Below are 23930 nucleotides of genomic sequence, written 5' to 3' on the forward strand. Positions count from 1 at the left end.
AGGTTGTAGATCCCTAATAATGCGTTGGAGGGGTTTTAGTTGGGGGCTGAAGGTGATGGCTAGTGGCGTTCTGTTATTTTCTTTGTTAGGCCTGTAACGCCCCTACTCTACTTGTGCTATATTGATGACATCTTCATCATCTGGACCCATGGAAAAGAGGCCCTTGAGGAATTCCACCATGATTTCAGCAATTTCCATCCCACCATCAACCTCAGCCTGGTCCAGTCCACATAAGAGATCCACTTCCTGGACACTACAGTGCTAACAAACGATGGTCACATAAACACCACCCTATACCGGAAACCTACTGACCGCTATTCCTACCTACATGCCTCCAGCTTTCACCCTGACCACACCACACGATCCATCGTCTACAGGCAAGCTCTGCGATACAACCGCATTTGCTCCAACCCCTCAGACAGAGACAAACACCTACAAGATCTCTATCAAGCATTCTTACAACTACAGTACCCACCTGCGGAAGTGAAGAAACAGATTGATAGAGCCAGAAGAGTTCCCAGAAGTCACCTACTACAGGACAGGCCTAACAAAGAAAATAACAGAACACCACTAGCCGTCACCTTCAGCCCCCAACTAAAACCCCTCCAACACATTATTAAGGATCTACAACCTATCCTGAAGGATGACCCAACACTCTCACAAATCTTGGGAGACAGGCCAGTCCTTGCCTACAGACAGCCCCCCAACCTGAAGTGAATACTCACCAGCAACCACATACCACACAACAGAACCACTAACCCAGGAACCTATCCTTGCAACAAAGCCCGTTGCCAACTGTGCCCACATATTTATTCAGGGGACACCATCACAGGGCGTAATAACATCAGCCACACTATCAGAGGCTCGTTCACCTGCACATCCACCAATGTGATATATGCCATCATGTGCCAGCAGTGCCCCTCTGCCATGTACATTGGTCAAACTGGACAGTCTCTACGTAAAAGACTAAATGGACACAAATCAGATGTCAAGAATTTTAACATTCATAAACCAGTCGGAGAACACTTCAATCTCTCTGGTCACGCGATTACAGACATGAAAGTTGCGATATTACAACAAAAAAACTTCAAATCCAGACTCCAGTGAGAGACTACTGAATTGGAATTCATTTGCAAATTGGATACAATTAACTTAGGCTTGAATAGAGACTGGGAGTGGCTAAGTCATTATGCAAGGTAACCTATTTCCCCTTGTTTTTTCCTCCTTCCCTCCTCCCCCGCCCCCCCCCCGACGTTCTTGTTAAACCCTGGATTTGTGCTGGAAATGGCCCACCTTGATTATCATACACATTTTAAGGAGAGTGGTCACTTTAGATAAGCTATTACCAGCAGGAGAGTGGGTTTGTGTGTGTTGGGGGGGGGGGGGGGGTTGAGAAAACCTGGATTTGTGCTGGAAATGGCCCAACTTGATTATCACACATATTGTAAGGAGAGTGGTCACTTTAGATAAGCTATTGCCAGCAGGAGAGTGGGGTGGGGGGAGGTATTTTTTCATGCTTTGTGTGTATAAAAGATCTTCTACACTTTCCGTAGTATGCATCCGATGAAGTAAGCTGTAGCTCACGAAAGCTTATGCTCAAATAAATTGGTTAGTCTCTAAGGTGCCACAAGTACTCCTTTTCTTTTTATAAGTATAACAGTAATTACCAGCAGCCACTATAGGTCTATAGGAATGCCAAGTCAGCCGATGTATCCATCCTGCTGTTGAGATTTCAGTGAGTCAGAACTATGACTTGTGCATATTCCATCTTGTAATACACCATGAGATGGCTGGAGTGCCAGTGATGGAAGTCCCATGCCTAGCCTGACTGGTTTCAGCGTAAAGATTTTTTTTTTAAAACTCTTGTGCGATGGCTGTGTGTGCGGCCAAGAAACAGTTCTTTCCCTCCATGATAGCATCTGCAGATTTATTTCAGATGGTAGATCATCTGGTAAATCTGGACTGTCTCAGCTCAGTAGCTGGTCTGAGTCCCTCCCATTGTAAGGAAATTGTTTTGCTCTTTTGTGGACAATATTGATCAGATTAGAGATGGCTTATCTGTTTCCAGGGTGACAAAACAAGCTCTTCAGGGAACAAGGGCCTTGTCTTCACTCCTGGAATTTCAGCCAGTAATGCTCCCTGAGGTACTAGAGATGTTAGGAGAATTTTGTTCCTCAGCCTTTGCTTTGGATCCATGTTCTTCCTGGCTGATGAAGGCCAGAGAGGAAATACTTACTTATGGAGATTGTCAGCGTCTTTCTTGAAGGAAGCATTAGCGCCACTTTTGCTTAAGAAGACATCACTGGCCACTGCAATCTTGCTAATTATCAACCAGTATCACATCTTTCCCTTTTTGACTAAGATTGTGCAGAAGGTTATGGTGAGACAGCTCTCACAGTATCTGGAAGACTTTGACCTCCTTGAACCTTTGTCAGTCTGGCTATAGACCTGGGTATGGCACAGAGACTGAATTGATCACACTGGTGGCTGATCTCCTTCTTGTTAGGGATGAAGACAATGTCAGTGGCATTAGATCTGCATCAGCTGCCTTTGATCAGTGGCCTTGTTCTTTACTCTCAGAAACCCCTATTACAACAGATCTTAATGGGTATTTGTGTGCAATTGCTTGTCTTCTTGGAAGAGTTCTCAAGGATGGGGTGCTGCAGGTTGCCACTGTGTCATCCCTTCTGTTCAACATCTATATGGGACCCTTAGAAGGGTTAATAAGGAGCCATGGGTGTTTAGTGTTTTCAGTGTGCTGATGACATCAGTCTATAGGTCTCTGTCTCATCTGACTTGGATGATGGGTTCAGTGCCTCAGCCCATGTCTGGTTGAAATTGAGGCATAGATGAGAGCGACGTGGCTGAAGCTCAATTCAGACAAGACTGAGATGGTGATGATGGGTTGGGGGAAACAGCCAGAAGCGGTGGTGGAGGTGATATCAGGGATTATCACTGCCATTAGTTGTTAGTGTTCACAATTTAGGGTTATTTTAGACTCCCAGCTGCTGTTTGAGGATCGTATTACAGCAGTGACTCAGTCAGCTTTTCCTCATCTGCATCTGAGTAAGTGGTTGCAACCTTTCATTTTGGATGCAAACCTCGCCACTGTTATCCCTGCTTTTGCAAGACCCGGTTATTGCAGTGCTCTCTACCTGGGGCCACTGTCCCAGGATACAATCTAGATCGATGAACAGCTGTATCCCCTCAGTTCTCCAACCTGGGGCGCCTTTTACACTGCTTTGCTGTGAGAGTTATCACTCCTGGTCTCCTCTCACATAGCCTCAAGCAAGTAAGTTGTTCCCAGTTATAGTGTATGAGTGCTATAGCCAGCCACCCATGAATTACACTGCAGAGTAAAAAGAAAAGGAGTACTAGTGGCACCTTAGAGACTAACCAATTTATCTGAGCATGAGCTTTCGAAAGCTCGTGCTCAAATAAATTGGTTAGTCTCTAAGGTGCCACTAGTACTCCTTTTCTTTTTGCGAATACAGACTAACACGGCTGCTACTCTGAAAACTGCAGAGTAACACCATCAAATTTCCAGCCCCAGACTTCCCCCCAGAAATGTACATTTTGTACTGCCCAGCTCTCTCCTAGACAATACAAGTTCATATAAAATCCGTCATTTTATTAATAGAAAATGATATGCACAAATCCTGTTATCCCAAAGGGAACTTCCCAAACACTTCAATCCAAACACATAGGTTTAGATAAAATAAAATAAGTTTATTAATTACAAAAGATAGATTTTAAGTGATTACCAGTAATGAGGCATCAAAGTCAAAATTGGTTACAAGAAAATAAAAGTAAAACACAACTAATGCCAAATTTAACAAGCTAAGTGAACTCAAAGCAAAGGTCTCTCTCACCGCATGTTACAGCAGTTACTGAATTCCTTTCAGTCAGGATTCTCCCCCAATCCAAAGTTGTTTCCTCTGTTCTTCAGGTGTTGTGGGTACTGTGGGTAGAGAGAAAGGGAGGAATTATTTGGGGCGCCTACTCTATCCTCATAGTTCTTTCTCTTCTTCAAGAATCATCTCCAGCTCAGGTTCAGAAGACATAAAGTCTGTATGGATGGGAACCCCCTCCTCTTTTTTTGTGAAATTACAGATTTTCACCCATGTCCTCTTTCCTGCCAAAAAATGGCCATTTAACAGGCGATGGTCCAGTTGATTTTGTTGACACCTGGGTGAGGCGTTGGCTAGCCTTTTGTCTCTGGGGAATGGTTTGTGGCTGCTTCCCCCAGACTGGAACAAGTCTTAGTAATACCATACAGTGGAATCTTATAACTTTACATGCAGTGTTGCCACGCATATTTTACCAGGACATATGATCAGCAAATTACAAGTTTTCAAATGATACCTTACAAGGCATACGTTATACAAGATTTATCATAGTCCTGTAAAAGGGGTGAATATAGGGGTACAGACTGTCAAAGCCCCACCTTAAAACCATTCAGAGACTGAAGCTGGTGCAGAATGCAGCAGCTCAGTTACTGAGCAGGGCATCATACTGGGATCACATGACCTCAGAGCTCCAGGATATGCACTTGCTGCCCATTGGTGGAGTTCAAAGTGTTGATTATGACCTATAAAGCCCTAAATGGCCTGGGATCGACCTCCCTGAGGGGTTGTCTCTCTCGCCAGGCCATACTACCACTGCTGCAGTTAACAGGGTTACCTGAGCTGGATCCCCCTTGTTATAAAAAAGAGGGACAGCTGGAAGGACATTCTCTGTGAGAATGGGACTCTGGAACTCGTTCTCCCTCCATCCTCCCCAAACCTCTCTTATCCTCCTTTGGTCTGAAATATCCCGTTTGGTGACTATTTGGGCATGCTACAAAAGACATCTGTTTGATATGGTCTCTGGAGATGGCTGAGGGTATGCTTCCCAGATGATGATTAAGGCAGGTGGTTGGCAGAGTTCCACTGGAACGGATTTTAATGTTGCTGAGATTTAATTCAATTGTATGTATTGTGTAATTAATTGTGTGAGACAGCCTAGAGCCTTAGATAGGCATCTTTATTATTTGAATTTAAATAAACAAAAACAAATAAATGCACCAGAGGAATGACGTTCACAAGGTAGCAATATAACTGTGTTCATTCAGGAACCCAGAAATGCAGGTAAGTCATTTTTCCTTTTTGCTTGGCATTAGTTTTCATCTCCAATCCAAAACAGCGAAGTGAAGTGACAACTGGTGTCAAGCCTTTGGCTTTCATCTGAAGCAGCTGACCAAAACAACTTGGCAGTTTCCAAGCTAAGACTGAACACACATTCAATTTAACTAAAAGAAAAAAAAAAGTGACAAATTTTAGAACAAATTGGAAAAAAGCTCTTTTAAAAAAAAAAAGTGACAGTGAATACAACAGGAACAGAGCTGGCCAACAGAGAGGCAGTCTAAGTTGTAAACTCTGTTCAGTTACATCTTTTCACCATGAGCCATTTCTAACTACTTAGATTAAGATTTTTGTTTTAATTAAAAGGTGCTTAAAGTATTAAGGACCGTGCCAAGATAGCTTTATTGAAGCCTAAAGGGAAAACTGCCACAGCATGGAAAAAAATATTGCAGAAAAACTGAAACAGAATTGCCAATTCTGCCTGGGTGTTTGCTACATTAGGGGACTTTTTTTTCCTCCTTCAGTAACTCTGCCATAGGCCAGGTATGCATTCTTGGTTGGAATTTCATAAAAGCCAAGCGCTGACTGCATCAGATTCTTTTAGCTAGCCAGCTAGTAAACCATCCAGCTATCTTATGTCATCAGCATCACTTTGTGGTGCTACATGAATTGCCCAACCATTTGCATGATTTGTGTACTGGCACCAAAATACAAAAGTTAATATGCAAAAGGCAAAATTTTATCACAAAAGCAGAACCAACTTTCGTTCACAGTACTGTACTTACGTTCCATAGTCTTTTGTAGCACCAGGTACACCGATTAAATAAAAAACTATCCACAGCTGATATATTTCTGAGGCACTTAAAGTGCTTCCCTCATTAAAATTAGTCCCTGTTCTCTATGCACAATAATGTAGCTCAATTTGTAGCCATTCTCCACTGATATATTGTCCTATAAATTGCAAAGTGAGCATGAAGCATAAAACATTACCCAAAGGAAGGCAGTACTATGCAAATGATGGGTGTAAATGATTATACAAAGAGGGTCAGGTCTATTGTCTGGTCTACTCTGATTTTTAGCATGGTTCAGGGAAGAACCTGTAGGAGTAGTGGGATCAACTTAGAGAAAGGAAAACTTTAATCTAAATATCTGAAAAAACCTTTAGGTCATGTGAAGTCTAGAAGACTCTGGCGTAGCCTCAGGAAGCACACTCCTTGAGCCAGGTTACACTAGATTGAATAAAACTAAAAAATGCTGCAATGGCAGGGGTTGGACAGTAGATGTCTTTCCTATTTCTAGTTTCTATCATTCTAGTGGTGTGTCTTACTGATGTCCCTCTTTCTCCTACCCACCTTCACTTGCCTCCATCTCTATTCCATGTTAGGTTTCAGAGTAACAGCCGTGTTAGTCTGTATTCGCAAAAAGAAAAGGAGTACTTGTGGCACCTTAGAGACTAACCAATTTATTTGAGCATAAGCTTTCGTGAGCTACAGCTCACTTCATCGGATGCATACTGTGGAAAGTACAGAAGATCTTTTTATACACACAAACCATGAAAAAATGGGTGTTTACCACTACAAAAGGTTTTCTCTCCCCCCACCCCACTCTCCTGCTGGTAATAGCTTATCTAAAGTGATCACTCTCCTTACAATGTGTATGATAATCAAGTTGGGCCATTTCCAGCACAAATCCAGGTTTTCTCCCCACCCCCGCCCCCCACAAACCCACTCTCCTGTTGGTAATAGCTTATCTAAAGTGATCACTCTCCTTACAATGTGTATGATGATCACGCCCTTTACCCCCCCCCCAGAGAGTGGGTTTGTGGGGGGGGGGGGGGGAAGGGGGGGAGAAAACCTGGATTTGTGCTGGAAATGGCCCAACTTGATTATCATACACATTGTAAGGAGAGTGATCACTTTAGATAAGCTATTACCAGCAGGAGAGTGGGGTGGGGGGAGAGAAAACCTTTTGTAGTGGTAAACACCCACTTTTTCATGGTTTGTGTATATAAAAAGATCTTGTGTACTTTCCACAGTATGCATCCGATGAAGTGAGCTGTAGCTCATGAAAGCTTATGCTCAAATAAATTGGTTAGTCTCTAAGGTGCCACAAGTACTCCTTTTCTTATTCCATGTTACTGTCTACTCTTCATTTTTTACTCCTGAGGTACTTCTCCGGGTGGTTTCAGTAGTCTTTACTTTCCCTGATAGACTTTCTAAGTTATTCCGGTTTATTTGTCAAACTCATCCTATTGGAATGCTTCATGATATTCAGTGATTTGTGTTGAAGTGTTTATCTGCAGATATTTTTACCTAGAGTTAACTATCAATTTGTTTACAAATGTGTAAACTGCCTCAAGTTAAGGCTAGGGTGGACACTTCCCAAACGTTCAATCCAGGCTAGAGGTAGAATCTGATCCTGCAAACCATGTACGTATGTTCGTAACTTTATTCACAAATGCATATTTCCAGGATTACAAGAAGAAATAATTATTACAGTGAACTAAATGCCATGGTAGCCAAATGATTATAAATTGCAGGGCCTGAAGATACTTGTGAACATAACTTCCCCATCAGTAGTAAAAATTTAAATTTCATCTTTAATGTTTACTGTGCTGCCAGCTCTTGCAATTTTATTGTGAATCTTGCGATATTGGCTGTTTCTTTTTAAAGCCTTAGATCCTGGAGTCATATTATTTTGAAAGAAAGCTTAAATTTAAAAAAAGAGGGGAAAAAGGTGTGTTTCTTACCTTCATAGTTTGCAGAGAAAACCCAAGTGTACCCTAAAGGTTTAAAAAATAGAAGGCAAATAAAAAAAACATTGTTTTTGTTTTGTTAAATGTCATGAATTTTAAACCACTCGTGATTTTTTGACACTTTGAGTTATCAATACAGTTGATATTTGCCTGGTATAATAAATATAGCTAAAGAAAAACTTCAAATGCGATGTTCCCTCAAAAATATAATTAATAAGAAAATCACTCTCATAAAACAGAAATTTTTTCCCCAGCCTGACTTTGATTTATTTTCTCCTTATACTTACGTGCATTGTGGTTACCTAAGACATTCTTCCATATTATGATATACTGAATTAGAGTTGGTTTACTTGTTTAAATTTGTGGGATTATTGTTTTCTCTCTCTTTTTTTTAGAAATTCTCCCTATATGTTTTTTCCTAAAATCATCCAGTCAGTCTTCCTTACAACATGCTCATTCATTACATTTACTAAATTTAGGAAATTGCTAAATCCATGTAAATCACTGGACAAATAATTGAATAAATATGAGAGTGTCATGGTTGTACTGATTTTTAGTTTATTGTATCTTACATAGGTAGTTCTGATGACCCTTTGGCTGACCTTTCAGAGGTCTTGAACACAGATGATGATATTCTTGGAATACTTTCTGATGATTTAGTAAAGTCTGGAGATCACTCAGGTATGAGCTTTTAACGGCTCCTTGGTGACTGTTTTCTTTGTTCTCTTGATTATAGACACATTTCATGTATTATGTTCACAGGTTATGTGATGTGTGGCTTTGATATTTATGTAACTGTTATATCAATTTCAGAAGGACTTTTATCTCTTCTTTTACAAAAAACCAAAAACTCTTCAGTATTTTGTTTTATTCAGCCCTTTGCTTTGCTGCTTGTAAAGGAATAAAAACAGCTGCTGATGTCTATCATACCTGCGTAGCTTTTTCAGCATGCAGCAGTGTATGCTCTTAGTTTATTTTTCTTTTTTTTTTTTCTCTTGTTATAATCATCCATTTTATCTGGTTTGGGTCCTGTAGGTCTTGATTTATGCACTTTCCAGGTTGAGAACTCACCCTCCCCATTTGGTAAGAAACTAAACAATGGATGACCCATGGTTAGAAGTAGTCATCTTTCCTAGTGGTTTCAGCTGAAAGAACTGTTTGTGCATGCATAGATGTTAGTGCATCATTACTCTGTGTAACTAATCCATGCTTTCATTTTTTGCTATCTTTCTGTGTTGTTTGAGCCAAGCACAATTTACAAAACCTGCACTGTGCACTTGATAGAATTCTAGATAGTTTTCTTTTGAATTTTTTGAATACATTTGCTATTTTTGTGTGTTTCACAATGCAAAACTATGCATTTCCTTGCTTTCTTTCATATTTGACAGTATTACACATAGTTGTATTAGTGATATATTTGTTTTTAATTTAAAAACACATCTTAATTATGCCTATGTATAAAGCATGAATAAAAAGATCAACGTAGTCTTTTTTTTATCACTGGTGATGATTGATCACTTTTACATAAAACTTCTATATAAAAACACAGGTTTATGATAACTAGAAGAAACAGGCTACATTATTTTAAAGGTGCTTCTTAGTTGGAATTTGGTGCTGCAATACCTTTCAAGTACTAAAGTCACTTGTGTACAGTAGTACCAAGAGTCTGTTGCTTCTGAGATATTTTTCTTAACTTTTAAAAGGATATAATAAATGTCACAGAATAAGTAACAATTATATTTTCTCAACACCCACAACTGTATTTTCTAATTTAATGCAGAATATTTTAGCCCTGTTTTGAAAGTAGAAGCTGCTGCCATTTTAATATAGGCCAGATATTTACTAGTGTGAACTGTATTTTAGTAGATATTTAATCTAACACAGGAGGACTCAGTGAGTTTTGAGGGATACTTAAGGTCAAAGGTAACTTCCAGTCAAGTTTAAATGTACCTGCTGCAGGAAATTCCTGTTTTTAAAATAAACAAAATAAAAAGTTCTAAGAGAATTAAATGTTTGAAAACATTCTGTGACTAAATTTAGAAGTCCCATTACAACAAAATTTGGTTCAAAGTCTTCTAATTCTAAGCATTTAATTAAATTAGATGCCTTCCTCAAACTATGCAGCAGTCTAAATTGGATATTTTCTGTTTGTTATTGATGTCTTATTTTCCCTTGAACATCAACTTTTAGATTTTAGCAGATGGCTTTAGTTTACAACTAAACTGTAACCAAAAATCATTTTGGAAGTGTTTTATGCCCTTTGTCCTGTGTCAGTAGATTTCCTTGTTTACGGCTGACTTAATATTCTTACCTCTTCAGCTGGACTAGATATTGGTCCCATCTCTGATGATCCTTCCTCTCTGCCTCAGCCAAGTGTCAATCAGAGTTCCCGGCCCCTCAGTGAAGAACAATTAGATGGAATTCTCAGTCCAGAACTAGACAAAATGGTCACAGATGGTAAAATGTTTGTCTTACATCTTGACTTTGTAGAATACTTAAGCAAATGCTTCCTATTTTCTATTATAACTATGTAATTTTAAAATTAGCCTTTGCAATTGCAATTACAGAATTAATTTTATTATGTTTTATCTAGGAGCATGAAATGAATTATTGCTAATTTTGTGTTATTTTTACTTTGCCCAGGGGCAATCCTTGGTAAACTGTACAAAATTCCAGGTATGTGTTCTTGAGCGTTGCTGTCTTTTTTATTAAATTTAGTTTATATAACAGAACCTGCCAAGTTATGCATATTATTTTTACAGAGCTGGGAGGAAAGGATGTGGAAGACTTGTTCACTGCTGTATTGAGTCCTGCAACCACTCAGCCAACTCCTTTGCCACAGCCTCCACCTCAGTTAATGCCTTTACACAATCAGGGTATGGTCTTCTGTTTCTTTTAAAAACAGACTGTACAAAACCAATTATGTATCTTTCGTAGTATAAATATGATGATAAACAATGCTAGGGTAAAAAGAAAAGGAGTACTTGTGGCACCTTAGAGACTAACCAATTTATTTGAGCATAAGCTTTCGTGAGCTACAGGTAAATACTCGATATGCTTCATTTCACAAATCATCTTGAAATTGAGTGTCTGATACATATGTGAATGGATTTTGATATCTGAGAGGAAAAGCTATCTTTTGTTAGACGGACTTTTTGTGAAATACTGGAGCTGTTACACCGGGTGACTGTGGTATAGTACTGTAAGTGGTCTGCAATAAAGCAGGGCTCTTATGACATTTTGTCTCATTGCTTTGTCAGTACATCTAAGCACACTCTCACGGTGAAGAAGGAGCTAATCTGCCCCTTAATTGTAACATTTTTGTCTAAATGTGACAGTGCCATTCAGTCTAATTTCTGTAAAAAGGTTAATTTAAGAAAATTGACTAGCACTATTCAAACAAGGAAGAGAGAACTAGCATTATTTTGCAATATTTACAATAACAAAAAATGCAAAACCAAATCAAATTTGTTGTTTCTCAAGCCATGATTCCAGAAGAAGGCTGGTTATCAGACTTACTTTATTTAGTTCTACCATCTTGGATGGATTTTTCTGAGAAAATGCTGGAATAAGTATCCTAGAATTCTAGGTTTTCACTCGGAGTGCCCCATCAATGGTATTTCATGGGCTGTTTACATGAGGGGTTCCCAGGCTTTGTTCCATGAGGCGCACCTGTGCAGCTGCATTATGCACTGCGGCCCACTATTAACACAGTTCTGTCAGGGAGAGTGGCACCATGGGGCGTGCATGGCCCCTCACCTCAGCAGGGACCAGGGCAAGCAAGAGGGTGAAGGGGCCAGGCAAGTGCCACAGCCTGCTCCTGCCGACACCCTCCACCTCAGCAGCCCGCTGAGTGCCTTGAGCTCATTACCTGGAAGCCATGCCCCAGGCACTCACCCAGCACCTTAGCATGCCTCACAGGCACCCTCTGCCCAGGAACAAGGGAGGCGCTCAGGGGTTCAAAGTGCTGGACAGAGGTAGCCGCTCAGGCTGGGCCTGGCCATTAACTGTGACAGTCCTGATCACAGCATTGTCCAGGAGGAAATAGAGCGGCACTGCTGAGCCCAGGTCCCTGGGAGGGCCACGGGGCCGATACTCCAGGGGTCCTGATACCCACAGACCATGGGGTGTGCAGGCTCAGAGTGGGAACAGCAGCAAACCTTCCAGCCGCCCTGAGTGCCACCACCTCTTGGCCGGCCCCATTGCCTCGCCCGGCATCTCTGCTTCACTCTCTGTCGCCTGCTGGGGATGCTGGGCTCCTCTGACCCTGAGTGAGGGTCATCGCCAGCCGCGACTATGCCAATGTGTATAGTTTTGGGGAGAGCAACAGCCCCTTACCCAACCCTAACCCCAATGTCCCCCCCCTGCTGGCAGACCACCCAGCACTGTGTTGTGGCCCACTTTTAGGTCGGGGCACACAGTTTGGGAACCCATGTTTTACATAATATCCAGGTGCATAGTTAAAAGCACTCTTTTCTCATCAGCCATCATCTCTAGGAGAGTTGGCACTAGCTTAGGTGCAAGCAGAGAGCCCATTATGATGTATTTGTGCTTCAGAAATCTATTCCAGTGTCTAAATTGATTTCAGTAGTGAGTAATTCTAGAACGACCAGATATCTAAGAAAGGAAAAAATGATTTGTTTGTTAATGTAGATGAATTTCTAGAAAAATATAAGACTTCAAAAAGTTCTAAAAATGAGATAATTTAAAGCAAACGAGAGGTAATAGATTACATGGCCAGTTTGTTCCTACGTCATGTCTGCACTAATATTTTAATGATACAAATAAAATGCTCTGCCTTAATAGTTGTGTAAAATTGCTAGACTGAATATTTTATTGAAATATTGAGGTACATTTGACTAGATTTATTTATTTCATTGATAAGAGTATTGAAGTCATATGTTGGAAAACTTTACTCTGGTATACCAACTGTCTCTGAAGAGTAGGTTCCTAGTTAATATTTATTTAAGAATTGTAAAAGGAGATTGCGTGCAGTGCCTCTATGTCTGTTATCTGGCATCATAGATATGTTTTCCTTTTCTTTTTCTTGATGTAGCATTGGTTCTTCTTCAAGTAGTGTCCGTATGGGTGCTCCACTATACGTGTATCTGCCTCCCTGTGCTGCTGATCGTAGAACTTCAGTAGCAGTGTCCTTTGGGCCCACACATGTGCTGTCTCTCCTCCTGCTGCGCCACAAGGCTAGCCAGCATGCACCAGCACGCCCCCGTCCTCGGTTCACTGTCCTTGCTCACTGTCCTCGGTTCCTTCTCAACTGTCCCTGGCTAGAGCTGGAGCCTTTAGCTGTCCGTTAGTAGATCGTTAACTCTCCTTTTCATTTGTTAATCTTTAGCTTTTAGAAACCCTTTAGCCTCCTTTTGACTTTTATTTGGCTGTGCCTTTAAAAAAAAGAAGAAGAAAGAAAAGGCTTTGTTCTTGTGTAGACCCTCAGTGGTGGGGGACCCCTTGGACAAGGCTCTCCAGGCTTCAAGAAGTGTTGCACTTGCAGCGAGGCGATCCCAGTCACGGACAAGCACTCCCAGTGCATTCGCTGCCTCGGCGAGAGCCGCATCCAACAAAAATGTTCCCTCTGCAGCAGCTCTGACCGAGATCCCACAAGGACAGGGAGCTCTGCCAGAAAATCAGCTTTATGGAGGCTGCTCTCTGACCCCCACCCTCCGGCGGGCATGACTCTTCCCCATAACCTTCGACTTCAGAGGATAGTGGGTTGAAGAAACGGTCCGGGGACTCCTCTCACAAGTCGGAAAAGAGAGCAAGGAGTCCCCTCAGCGAGCCCAGGAATAGCCGAAAGCAGTCACCATCTCATTCAGTATCTTGGGCACCGCTGACACCAAGATCATCTAGCACCCACACCTCATGGTGATCCTCGGTGTCCGGTACCATTGTTAGGCCCACGGACCCTTTGGACATGGGCACCGAATCTTTGGTACCTAGAGTCAAGGGCAAACACCCTAAGATGCTCCTGGTACATGAGCTGTCATCGGTATCGCCCATCCAGCACCGGAGAGATCAGTATGGACAAGGTCCCCATCTCCCCCAGCATTACCACTGACACCAGGATGCCCAGTACCAGCAGAATTCCATCAGGTCAGTGACCCCGCTATGTTGGAAACTCCTGACTCTCTGCCCCTCGGTGCTGAGATCACAGCACCAAGTCATGGCTGACCAAGGGGTGTTTCCCCACAATCATGCTATGCCCCTCTGATGTCCAGTGATGGATCGTACAGCGAGCTGGAAAGGGTTTCTCCATACTCCTCCTGAGCTCCATATGGGACCCACTATCGACAGGGTCCAGGAATATACCACCAGATGGCACTGCCACCATCTTGGGTACTGTCACCCAGGAGCACCTCCATCAGGCCCTGTGCCACCGCAGTGGTCATTCTGGGGCCCCTGTGCAGTGCAGCCTACTTCGAGGGCACTGAGCATTGTCCAAGAGTCTCCCAGTCATGCTCCCTCGGCTACAGCATCACAGGCCTCAGAACCCCAAGAAGTGGAGGAGCAAGAGGTGGACACAGAGGAGGAGGTCACACCCAAGGCCATATCCTCTTTTGCTGGATGAAGCAGTCGTGCTGTCACCACCTTCCATGGTGGATGACTTCCACTTGTTCCAAGAGCTGGCGAAGAGGGTCGTGGAAACGCTCCTCATACCATTGGAAAAGGTTAAAGATACGCACCACCAGCTTATCGACATCCTCTATGCTTCATCTACCTCCATCAGACAGTGCTACCAGATTTATAACATGAACGATCCATACACAGTCCAAAAGATCTATCTCATCATCTGTCGTCGTCTTTAAGAATGTCCCCATCTCAGAGATCTGCAGAGCGGCAGTCCACACTTTCACAGAACATTATGCAATCACTAGGGACTCTGCCTCTGATGTCATTTTTGGCTTCACAGTACTATAATCTGTGATTAAACCGACCACAAAGTCCCAGCCCTCCAAGGGGGGTACTGCTTGGATTCGCCCACAGTGGAGCACCCATAGGGACACTATTCAAAGAAGAAGAAATTACTCACCTTGTGCAGTAACGATGGTTCTTCGAGATGTGTGTCGCTGTGGCTGCTCCACTATATCTCCCTCCTCCCCTACTTTGGAGTTCGCGCTATGATTCTGCGGTAGAGAAGGAATTGAGGACAGTTAGCCCACGCGGCTTTCTATCCTCATGGTGCAGCACAAGGAGACTGTGCATTTGAGGGCCCAATGGACATTGCTACTGAAGTTCTCCGATCAGCAGCGCAGGGATGCAGACACACCTATAGTGGAGCACCCATAGGGGGACACAAGATGAGTAACTTCTTTGTCTGGCTGTAATCTGAGAGATCAGAAAATAACAATAGCTGTTGTTGAAACACCAATTCATAATATTTGCTATGTCTCCTTTAGGGGAGAACTTTGAAGGCTAGAAATATCACAATGGTTGGCAGCCTGGGGTTCTGTAGAGCTGTCTGTGTGTCATGTTCTAGTCTTTGCCGGTTGCCAACCAGACAATCTCAGTTGCTACATTACAGCTGAAGGGGTTTAGCTTTTATTATTGTTATCTATTACAGCAGCACCCCTAGGTCCCAATAAGGACTGGGTCCCCACTGTGTTCCTTACCCTCATATCTGAACAACCACCAGTTACCTCTGTTGTAGAAGCAGGAGATCCTAGCTGCTGGTTGTAGGCCCCATGGATACACAGTTGCCAGTAGTAAAAGAAAAATATGCCCAAATAACAAAGGATTTGGGGCCTGCTGTGCACCCATATATAGAAGAGTTGTGTGCATCTTTTGGTGAATTTTAGGTTATTTTCCATTAATTCATTTCCAAGTATTTAATAATATATAACCAAGCAGTATTAACAGATATTCAGATCACTAACTAAGTAAAAATAAATGCTCAAAGTTGCTCTTCTATTTCCCCACCCCAAAAGATACATATATGTAAGATGGAATAATATAACACAGTCTAGCCTGAGATATAAAATTAGTTAAGTTGGGAAATTCTCAGAGAATCCTTTGATTTGCCAAAATCATAAGAAACATTTACATGTACAAAGGACTCAGTAAAGTTTATAGTGGTGGAGAATGATATATGTTCGTAAATCCTCTCCAAAAGGTTAAGGTTGGCACATAGGAACGTATGACTGGAAGGGACCTCCTGGGTCATCGAGTCGAGTCCCCTCCTATCACAGACAGTCCCATCATTTAATCCTGTCAAATCATTTTATCAAGCTCCAGTTTAAAACTAGTTAGGCTGTTTCCTTCTACTACTGCTATTGGAAGTTGTACTAGAGTCTCACTCCTCTGAGGGTTAGAAACCTTCTAATTTACAGCATAAATGTATTCATGGCGAGCAACATAGAATGTACAAATAAGTAGTTTCTCATTAGACTAAAGGCCTGTTCCTCACCGAAGTTTGTCTTGAACACCTTGAAAGCCTTCAAACACTCATTCTTTACATTGATCATTTCAACTTTTGCCTTCCAGGGGAAAGTGTGTTTTCAAGAGTGCCACTTATGAATGGCCTGATTGGACTTACCCCCCATCTCCCTCATACACCTTTGGCTCCTGGAGGTGGACTAGGCACTTTCTCTCCTATTACACAACCACCGTACAGTGATACCAGGTAAGTCAAGCTGAAGAATGTGGAATTACTCAACAGTGAGCCTAGCTTGAGTGGTATCTGTGAAGCATTACTTGCCACTGCACACTTTAAATGTTTATTATTTGACAGAGACATTAAATACATTTTAAAACATTTTTGCTCTTTTAAATCTTTACAAAAGACATGATACTAACTGCTGGAGTAGTTAACAGAGTGTTTACAAAATAAATTTTCATATTATATTGAGAGGAAAATTAAACATCTGTCTTGATTTGTCAGGGATAAGAACCCAGCATTTAATCCAATAGTAAATGATCCTAACAGTTCATGGACACCATCTGCTCCCGCTATGGAAGGAGAAGGGGATACAATGTCCAATGCTCAAAGAAGCACTCTGAAGTGGGAAAAAGAAGAAGCACTAGGTGAAATGGCAACAGTAGCACCTGTTCTGTACACAAATATCAACTTCCCCAACCTAAAGGAAGAATTCCCAGGTAAGTGAATGATTTATTGTATAGGGGCACAAATTTTATAACAGTTCTATTATGCACCTTTCTTCACCAAAGGATTAACTGTTTCTACTTCTAAAAATTGTCTGAACTATAAAATCATCAAAATCCTGCAAACTAGAACAATATATTGGTTTTTGTTGCAGACTGGACTACAAGAGTGAAGCAGATTGCTAAACTGTGGAGAAAAGCAAGCTCACAAGAAAGAGCACCATATGTGGTAAAAATAACTAAAACTAGCATTTGTACACTTTGGGAGACATTTAATCTGCAGGGTGTTTGGTTTTAAAACTACTAAAAGTTCACTGGTTCCAGAAAATGCAGTTGTAAACCTCTGTAATTTTAGAACTTGTTTCTAAAGCTATTTTCTCAGCCATTCAGTCTTAATATAAACTACGTCCATTTATTTATTTATATTACCTAGAGGCCCCAGCCGAGATCAGTATGCTAGGTGTTGTACATACGCGTAGTAAGAGAGATACTCTTCCCCAAAGAGCTTACAGTCCAAATGTCTGCTGATGGTTATTATTCATGGACTACGGATGTGATTAACACTGTACCAACATAGAAGAAACCACAGTCCCCACCTCTAACAGCTTTCATTCTGAATAAGATAATTAAAACTACCAAGTGACTGAAGCTCAAAAGCCAGCTTTCCTGCTCTTACTGTAGCTTTCTTTACCTTATCACTTTTTAATATGTACCATCCCATCACTTTAAAAAGGGAGCAAAAATGTCATACCAATTTGAGGATTTTGTAAGAAGCTGCAGGCATTAGTTCAGCTGCCATTATGGCTTTGAGGCTGTCATCCTTGACTGCTTTTTAAAATCTTTAAAAGGTTCATTTCTGCAAGGTGCAATATCCATTTGAGAACTGTAACATAAATCTGAAAAAGCAACTGTCAGGATTTGATGCTCAGAAGAAGCCAGATTCAAAATGTCAGCCAGAAGCGACTCCCTGAAGCAGCCATTAAAAGTTTAAAAGCTCCAGTATTGCTTGAAAATGCTTATCTTAAGAGTTGTTGTTGTGCAATCCAATTTTTCTTTGTCCTTAATCCTATGCTTGTACTGTTAGCCTGGCTCAGAGTGAGATGCATAGAGGCTGTTTAATGTAGTCCCACTAGTGCATATGATTCTCCTGTAACTGAAGTTCTCCAAATGAGTCCAAATGAACCTCTGTTGATTCATCTTACCTGTGAGCCACCTGTTTTCTTCAGATCTTGGACCACACAAATATGAGATTTGATGTGTGTATTGATATATTTGAATTTCTTTATCCCTGTGCTGCATGTAAACAGAATCTCCTAACCTACATTTAAAGCCTCTATTTTTAATGATTCTTTTGCCCCCACATGGTTTGACATATACAAATCCCACACTGCAGCTTTGTCAAGACTATAAACTTGCAGTTAGTAGCTCTGGTTACAAGAGAGTAACCTAGTTTGTTCTTGATCGTGTGCGATTAAATCAGACCACATAAATAATTTGGTTGTAGATTTTGTAGGAAGAATGGGTAGATGCAGTAGTTACACTTATCAAAAGAAAACAAGAAAAATTACTTGTATTTTTATTTTTTCCTCAGCAAAAAGCCAGAGATAATAGAGCTGCTCTGCGCATCAATAAAGTGCAGATGTCAAATGACTCCATGAAAAGGCAGCAGCAACAGGATAGCATTGATCATAGCTCTCGAATCGACTCAGACCTCTTTAAAGATCCTTTAAAGCAGAGGGAATCGGAACATGAGCAGGAGTGGAAATTCAGACAGGTGTGTTATATTTGGTCGTTTATTATTGTGAGATTTTTTTTTATTGGCAGTTGCTGTGCTTAATGGATTAAAATCAATTTTAATCTACCCAAGGAAGGAAATATAAATTCATAACATGCACTCTGCATAGAGTGAAGATTTTTGTCATAAGTAGAAAAGGTATATAAAAATATTTGTGACTTATTTTTTCCATTTTAGTTGATTCTTAACATAATTAATTATCTTTATTTCTGTGGGGCCAGCCAATAGCAATGGCATATGCCCTTTTCTGTCATATGTCACAGAAAAGGCCCTCACCCTGGGGACTCTCATTTTAAATGAGACTGGCAGTTTTCTGTTTCTCCAAAGCCCTTTACCTCTTGTCAATGAGGCTGCATCACTTCTTCAGTATGAAAGGTTGGCAGGCGGCTTTATTCCTCTGGGAGTCTGGGAAATACTTTTCCCCAGTTGGTCAGTGGGGAGCATGCCAATGTAATTTAGTTTCATAAATGACCAGGCATTCTGCCCCCACTGTACTTAAGCTTTTAAATTATTCTTAACTGATCTCATATGTCTCTAAAGATGCTAATTCATTGATGCTCAGTCATCAAAATGCCCTTGCTTATGTTCCCTGGACTAATAAATGTAACCTTTTCTCTTCCCATCTTAAATCAGCAAATGCGTCAGAAAAGTAAGCAGCAAGCCAAAATTGAAGCCACACAAAAACTTGAGCAAGTGAAAAATGAGCAGCAACAGCAGCAACAACAACAACAGTTCAGTTCACAACAGCTTCTGAACCAGTCTGGCTCAGACACACCTAGCAGTGGGATACAGAGCCCCTTAACGCCTCAGACTGGCAATGGAAATATGTCCCCTGCTCAACAGACATTCCACAAAGACCTATTTACAAAACAACAACTACCTGGTACCCCTACTTCAGTATCCTCAGATGATGTGTTCCTCAAACCACAAGCTCCACCTCCACCCCCAACCTCAGCTAGAATGCCAGTACAGGATCCTCTTGCTCAGTCACAGACGCCTCAACCTCAATCACAACAGATGTTTCCTCCAAGTACTACAAACTCTAGACCGCCCTCTCCAATGGATCCATATGCTAAAATGGTGGGAACACCTAGGCCACCACCTGTTAACCAAAACTTTGTTAGAAGAAATACCATTACACCAGTGGATACCTGTCCTCCACCATCATCTGTATCCAGGCCCATTCAAGTAGGTGAACCAGCAGGAAACAGGCCTTCACCAGTCAGAGATTCATGTTCTTCATCTCCAGTTAGCAATGACCCCTATGCAAAACCACCAGATACACCCAGACCTGTAATGGCAGCAGATCAGTTCCCCAAACCTTTGGGGGTACCAAGATCTCCCATAATTATGGAACAGTCGGGGAAAGTTCCTTTAACAACTGGAAGCAATGACACATTCACTAAACCAGCGCCTAGAACAGATATATTTCAAAGACAAAGAATAACTCCTGCTGATCCATATGCACGACCACCACTGACTCCTACTCCCGTTGTTGATGGCAGCCCTGGACCCTTTAAAACTCCAATGCGCCCACCACAGTCCCCACAAGATCCTTATGGATCAATGCCACCAACACCAAGACGCATTGCTGTTGATCCCTATGAAAGGCCTGTTTTGACACCAAGGCCAGTGGATAGCTTTTCCCACAATCAGTCTAATGATCCATATAGCCAGCCTCCTCTGACTCCTCACCCTGCAATAAAGGAGCCTTTTGCCCATCCACCCCGGGTAATGCGACAGCAGAGTGACTCTTTCTCTCAGTCTGGACCCATTTCAAGGCCAACCTCTCAGGACCCTTATTCCCAATCTCCAGGTACTCCTCGGCCATCTGCTGACCCTTATTCCCAACCTCCAGGAACACCTCGACCCACCACTGTTGATCCATATATGCAGCAACCACCCACGCCAAGACCTACACAGCCAGCAGATTTATTTGTTCAGTCTCCAGCAAATCAGAGACATTCTGATCCATACGCCCAACCTCCTGGAACACCAAGGCCAGTTATTAATGACCCTTATTCTCAGCCACCAGCAACTCCAAGGCCAGGGATTCCAGAGAATTTTAACAGACCCACGGGAAGACCAGGACTAATGCCAAATCGAGATCCTTTCCTGCAGACATCCCAAAACAGAGGAACTACTCTGCAGGGCACTTTTGTAAGACCATCAGATCCATGTTCTCAAACTCCAAGACCAGTAGGACCTACTGTAACAGAATCATTTAGCCATGCTCCAGCAGCCCCAGCACATGATCCTTACGATCAGCCTCCAATGACTCCAAGACCTCAACCAGAAACTTTTGGAACTAGTCAGCATGCCCATGAAGCTGACCAACAAAGGTCTGGATCTGAGGGCAACTTTAATGCATCTGCAAATTCTCCAATGAGCTCTCAAGGGCAGCAGTTTTCCACAGTCTCACAAGCTTCTGGCCCAACACCAACTACAGGAGTAACAGATACACAGAATACCATGAACATGTCTCAGGCAGACACAGAGAAACTAAGACAGGTGAGCTCAGTATACAATTTAATGTTTCTGCTATTAAAATGTCACAATTAGAGGAATCTCCCCTTTTACATTGTTATAAAGTGGGGGTGTGAAACACAAAGCCCATTGGCCAGCCCTTGGCCACTTGACATGTTTCCCTGCCCCTTTTGACAAAATCAGAATATGCAGAATGCAAGTTTTCAATATTTTTAAGGCGTAAGCTTCTAATTCTTATGTTTATGAAGAAAATTTTCTCAATTTTGACTAAGATAGTGCCATCTAGTCTGAAGCAGCCGCTCTAAAGGTATTTCTACACCATAAATAAAGGTAATATTGTAGCATGAATAGGCATACTGATGCTAAATTTGATCTAGCTAGTGGTGGTAACAGTAGTAATGAAGGTGTGGCAACACAGACTTCAGCGTTGGCTAGCAACCCAAGTATGTACCTAGGGCCCCTAAAAGGGTTGTTCTGGGGTGGCTAGGCCATGCCACACATCTTTACTGCTATTGTTACCTACATAAGATAGATTAAAGCTAGCACATACCTACCCATGCAACTGTTACACCTTAATTTGCAGTGTGGACATAGCCTAAGAGTTTGATCCTACACTCATTGATGTCAATGGCACAACTCCCATTGATTTGAGTGGTGTCGGATCAGACCCCAAGTGAGATGCAAACTGCTGCCATTTAGAAGTGTGTTAAATCTGAAGCTTAATTATTACACTTTACGTACCAGGTTTTCAGAAAATGTAGGCGTGCTAGTATAAGTTGAAACTGAGCAGTTACTCATGCAAATGACCAAATAAGTGTCAGAAATAGATGTGATCTCAAAAGTGCTCTGTTTAGTTTTTCCCCCCCACAGATGGATGCTGAATAAGACAGGTTTCAGAGTAACAGCCGTGTTAGTCTGTGTTCGTAAAAAGAAAAGGAGTACTTGTGGCACCTTAGAGACTAACCAGTTTATTTGAGCATGAGCTTTCGTGAGCTACAGCTCACTTCATCGGATGCATAGCATATCGTGGAAACTGCAGAAGCCCTGAGCCTCAGCGCCCCCTACAGGGCAAAGTCGGAAACAGAGCTGCAGGGCTGACACCCTGAACCCCAGTGCTCCCCCCAGGTCTAAAGCCCTGAGCCATAGTGCTCCCGCGGGGCAGAAACCCTGAGTCCCGACCTGGGGCCATGACCCGACCACACACACACACACATACCCGCGCGGCTGCAGCCCCAACCACCCTCTGGCTGAAGTCCGTAACATCTTGTTCAGAGTTACGGAACATTTCAGAGTTATGAAAAATCTCCATTCCCGAGGCATCCATAGCTCTGAGGTTCTACTGTAACTAAATCACAGTTGCTACCACAGGGCCTTCTACCCACAGTTTTGTTAGCAAACTTCTCAGCATCATCAGAAGGAGATACAGTGTGGATTGAGGATCCGTTGAATGAACCTAACTATGTAGCCCTGGCCCTCTGACCATGACTGAAAATGTAATTTAGCATTCTGCATAGAGTATTTGCCACCTCTGACATAATGTGATTATTTCTGGCCTTGACACATCTCAGACTATTGGACCTTAAAATTGTGACATTCGAATGAAGATAAAAACTATTTTGTGTCATTTTTTGAGATTTCTAAATGTTACAGATTAAAAGTTTTCTTTACCTTCAAGAACTTGAACAGTTGGACAGACCTGTGAGGCGTTTAATAGAATTAATGTATCCTGGTTTTGAAGGAAGAGTAAAGAAAAAGTCACTAATATTGTAACAGTCTAAATTGTTTATCCACAGGCTAGGTACATTAGGGTTTTTGGCTGTTTGAGTTCACACACAGTCCTCTACAAGTGTGCCTCCATGATTACTTGGAGGGACTTTTGCTAGAGGTTATGGGGTAGATTGGTTTCCATGCAAATTCGTCCTTTCTCTGTTTGAGAATGCTGACGTCAATTATGTTGGTGATTTCTGCAATATGTCCACCTGACTATTAGGAACTGGACCAAGAACACCAAAACATGTCACATAAACCACCAAATAGCAAATAAGTATTAGACAGTAAGGTCTCTTGATCACTGCTGTCCTGGACCACATTCCTTCTGGGATTATGCTAGTGTAGATTCTGGGAAAAATCAGAAGGCAGAAAGTCCACCTTGGGATGGGGATGGGGCTGAGGCTGAGGTTAGAGTTGTGGAGCTTTAATCTCCTTTTGTGTGAAGGAACTCTAGGAGCCTAATGCAGCCTAAAAATTGACAGTGCTGGCCAGGAAGGGGGCCTGGCCAGGGTAGCGTCTGCCACTGCTGTTAGACCAAAAGTTGTTTTCCCTAGCTAAATTTCTGATCACCTGACCTCCTTCAGAATTCACCTTTCCTTATTGCGCAAGGGCACCATTGGGGCACAAAAGTATAAATGACAGCTCCTTGTGCTAACATTAGTGATCTGTCCTGTTAACCAAGACATATACGTTAGGCATAGTATTAATGTAAGTGTGGGTTCTTATGTTAACTGAATGTATTATCCACTCCCCACTATTCTGTTCACCTCTGTCAAGTATCCCATAACACCTTGCATTAGTTGAAGTAAACTTTGGCTTAAGTAGATAGGAAAACTGTCAGGATCTAGACATATGGGTGTTTTACCATAACAACAGATAAGGAGTTATT

The 23930-nt window shown here is 42.0% G+C and overlaps 1 protein-coding gene and 1 long non-coding RNA gene across 28 annotated transcripts in view; one reads left to right on the forward strand and one right to left on the reverse strand.

The window, feature by feature from the left end:
- The window catches only part of KMT2C (lysine methyltransferase 2C), a 327313-nt gene that overhangs the window by 256928 nt on the left and 46455 nt on the right, over positions 1–23930 (forward strand). For 24 of the 27 annotated variants that reach the window (XM_043541583.1, XM_043541577.1, XM_043541582.1 and 21 more), the window contains 10 exons: positions 8455–8559; positions 8914–8961; positions 10198–10335; positions 10522–10554; positions 10641–10754; positions 16372–16510; positions 16769–16983; positions 17145–17218; positions 18581–18763; positions 19418–21295. In XM_043541583.1, the coding sequence (XP_043397518.1) occupies positions 8455–8559; positions 8914–8961; positions 10198–10335; positions 10522–10554; positions 10641–10754; positions 16372–16510; positions 16769–16983; positions 17145–17218; positions 18581–18763; positions 19418–21295 (2927 nt within the window). The remainder of the gene's footprint in view (positions 1–8454; positions 8560–8913; positions 8962–10197; positions 10336–10521; positions 10555–10640; positions 10755–16371; positions 16511–16768; positions 16984–17144; positions 17219–18580; positions 18764–19417; positions 21296–23930) is intronic. The other 3 variants (XM_037891115.2, XM_043541585.1, XM_043541587.1) reach the window with 1 other exon arrangement.
- LOC119565427 lies at positions 3715–10315 on the reverse strand. The gene is made up of 3 exons (XR_005224093.1): positions 10190–10315; positions 7873–7905; positions 3715–3961 (listed from the first exon to the last, which is right to left on the reverse strand). It is a non-coding gene; the product is annotated as an uncharacterized LOC119565427 (long non-coding RNA).

Source organism: Chelonia mydas, chromosome 2, assembly GCF_015237465.2.
Source record: "Chelonia mydas isolate rCheMyd1 chromosome 2, rCheMyd1.pri.v2, whole genome shotgun sequence".
NCBI lineage: Eukaryota > Metazoa > Chordata > Testudines > Cheloniidae > Chelonia > Chelonia mydas.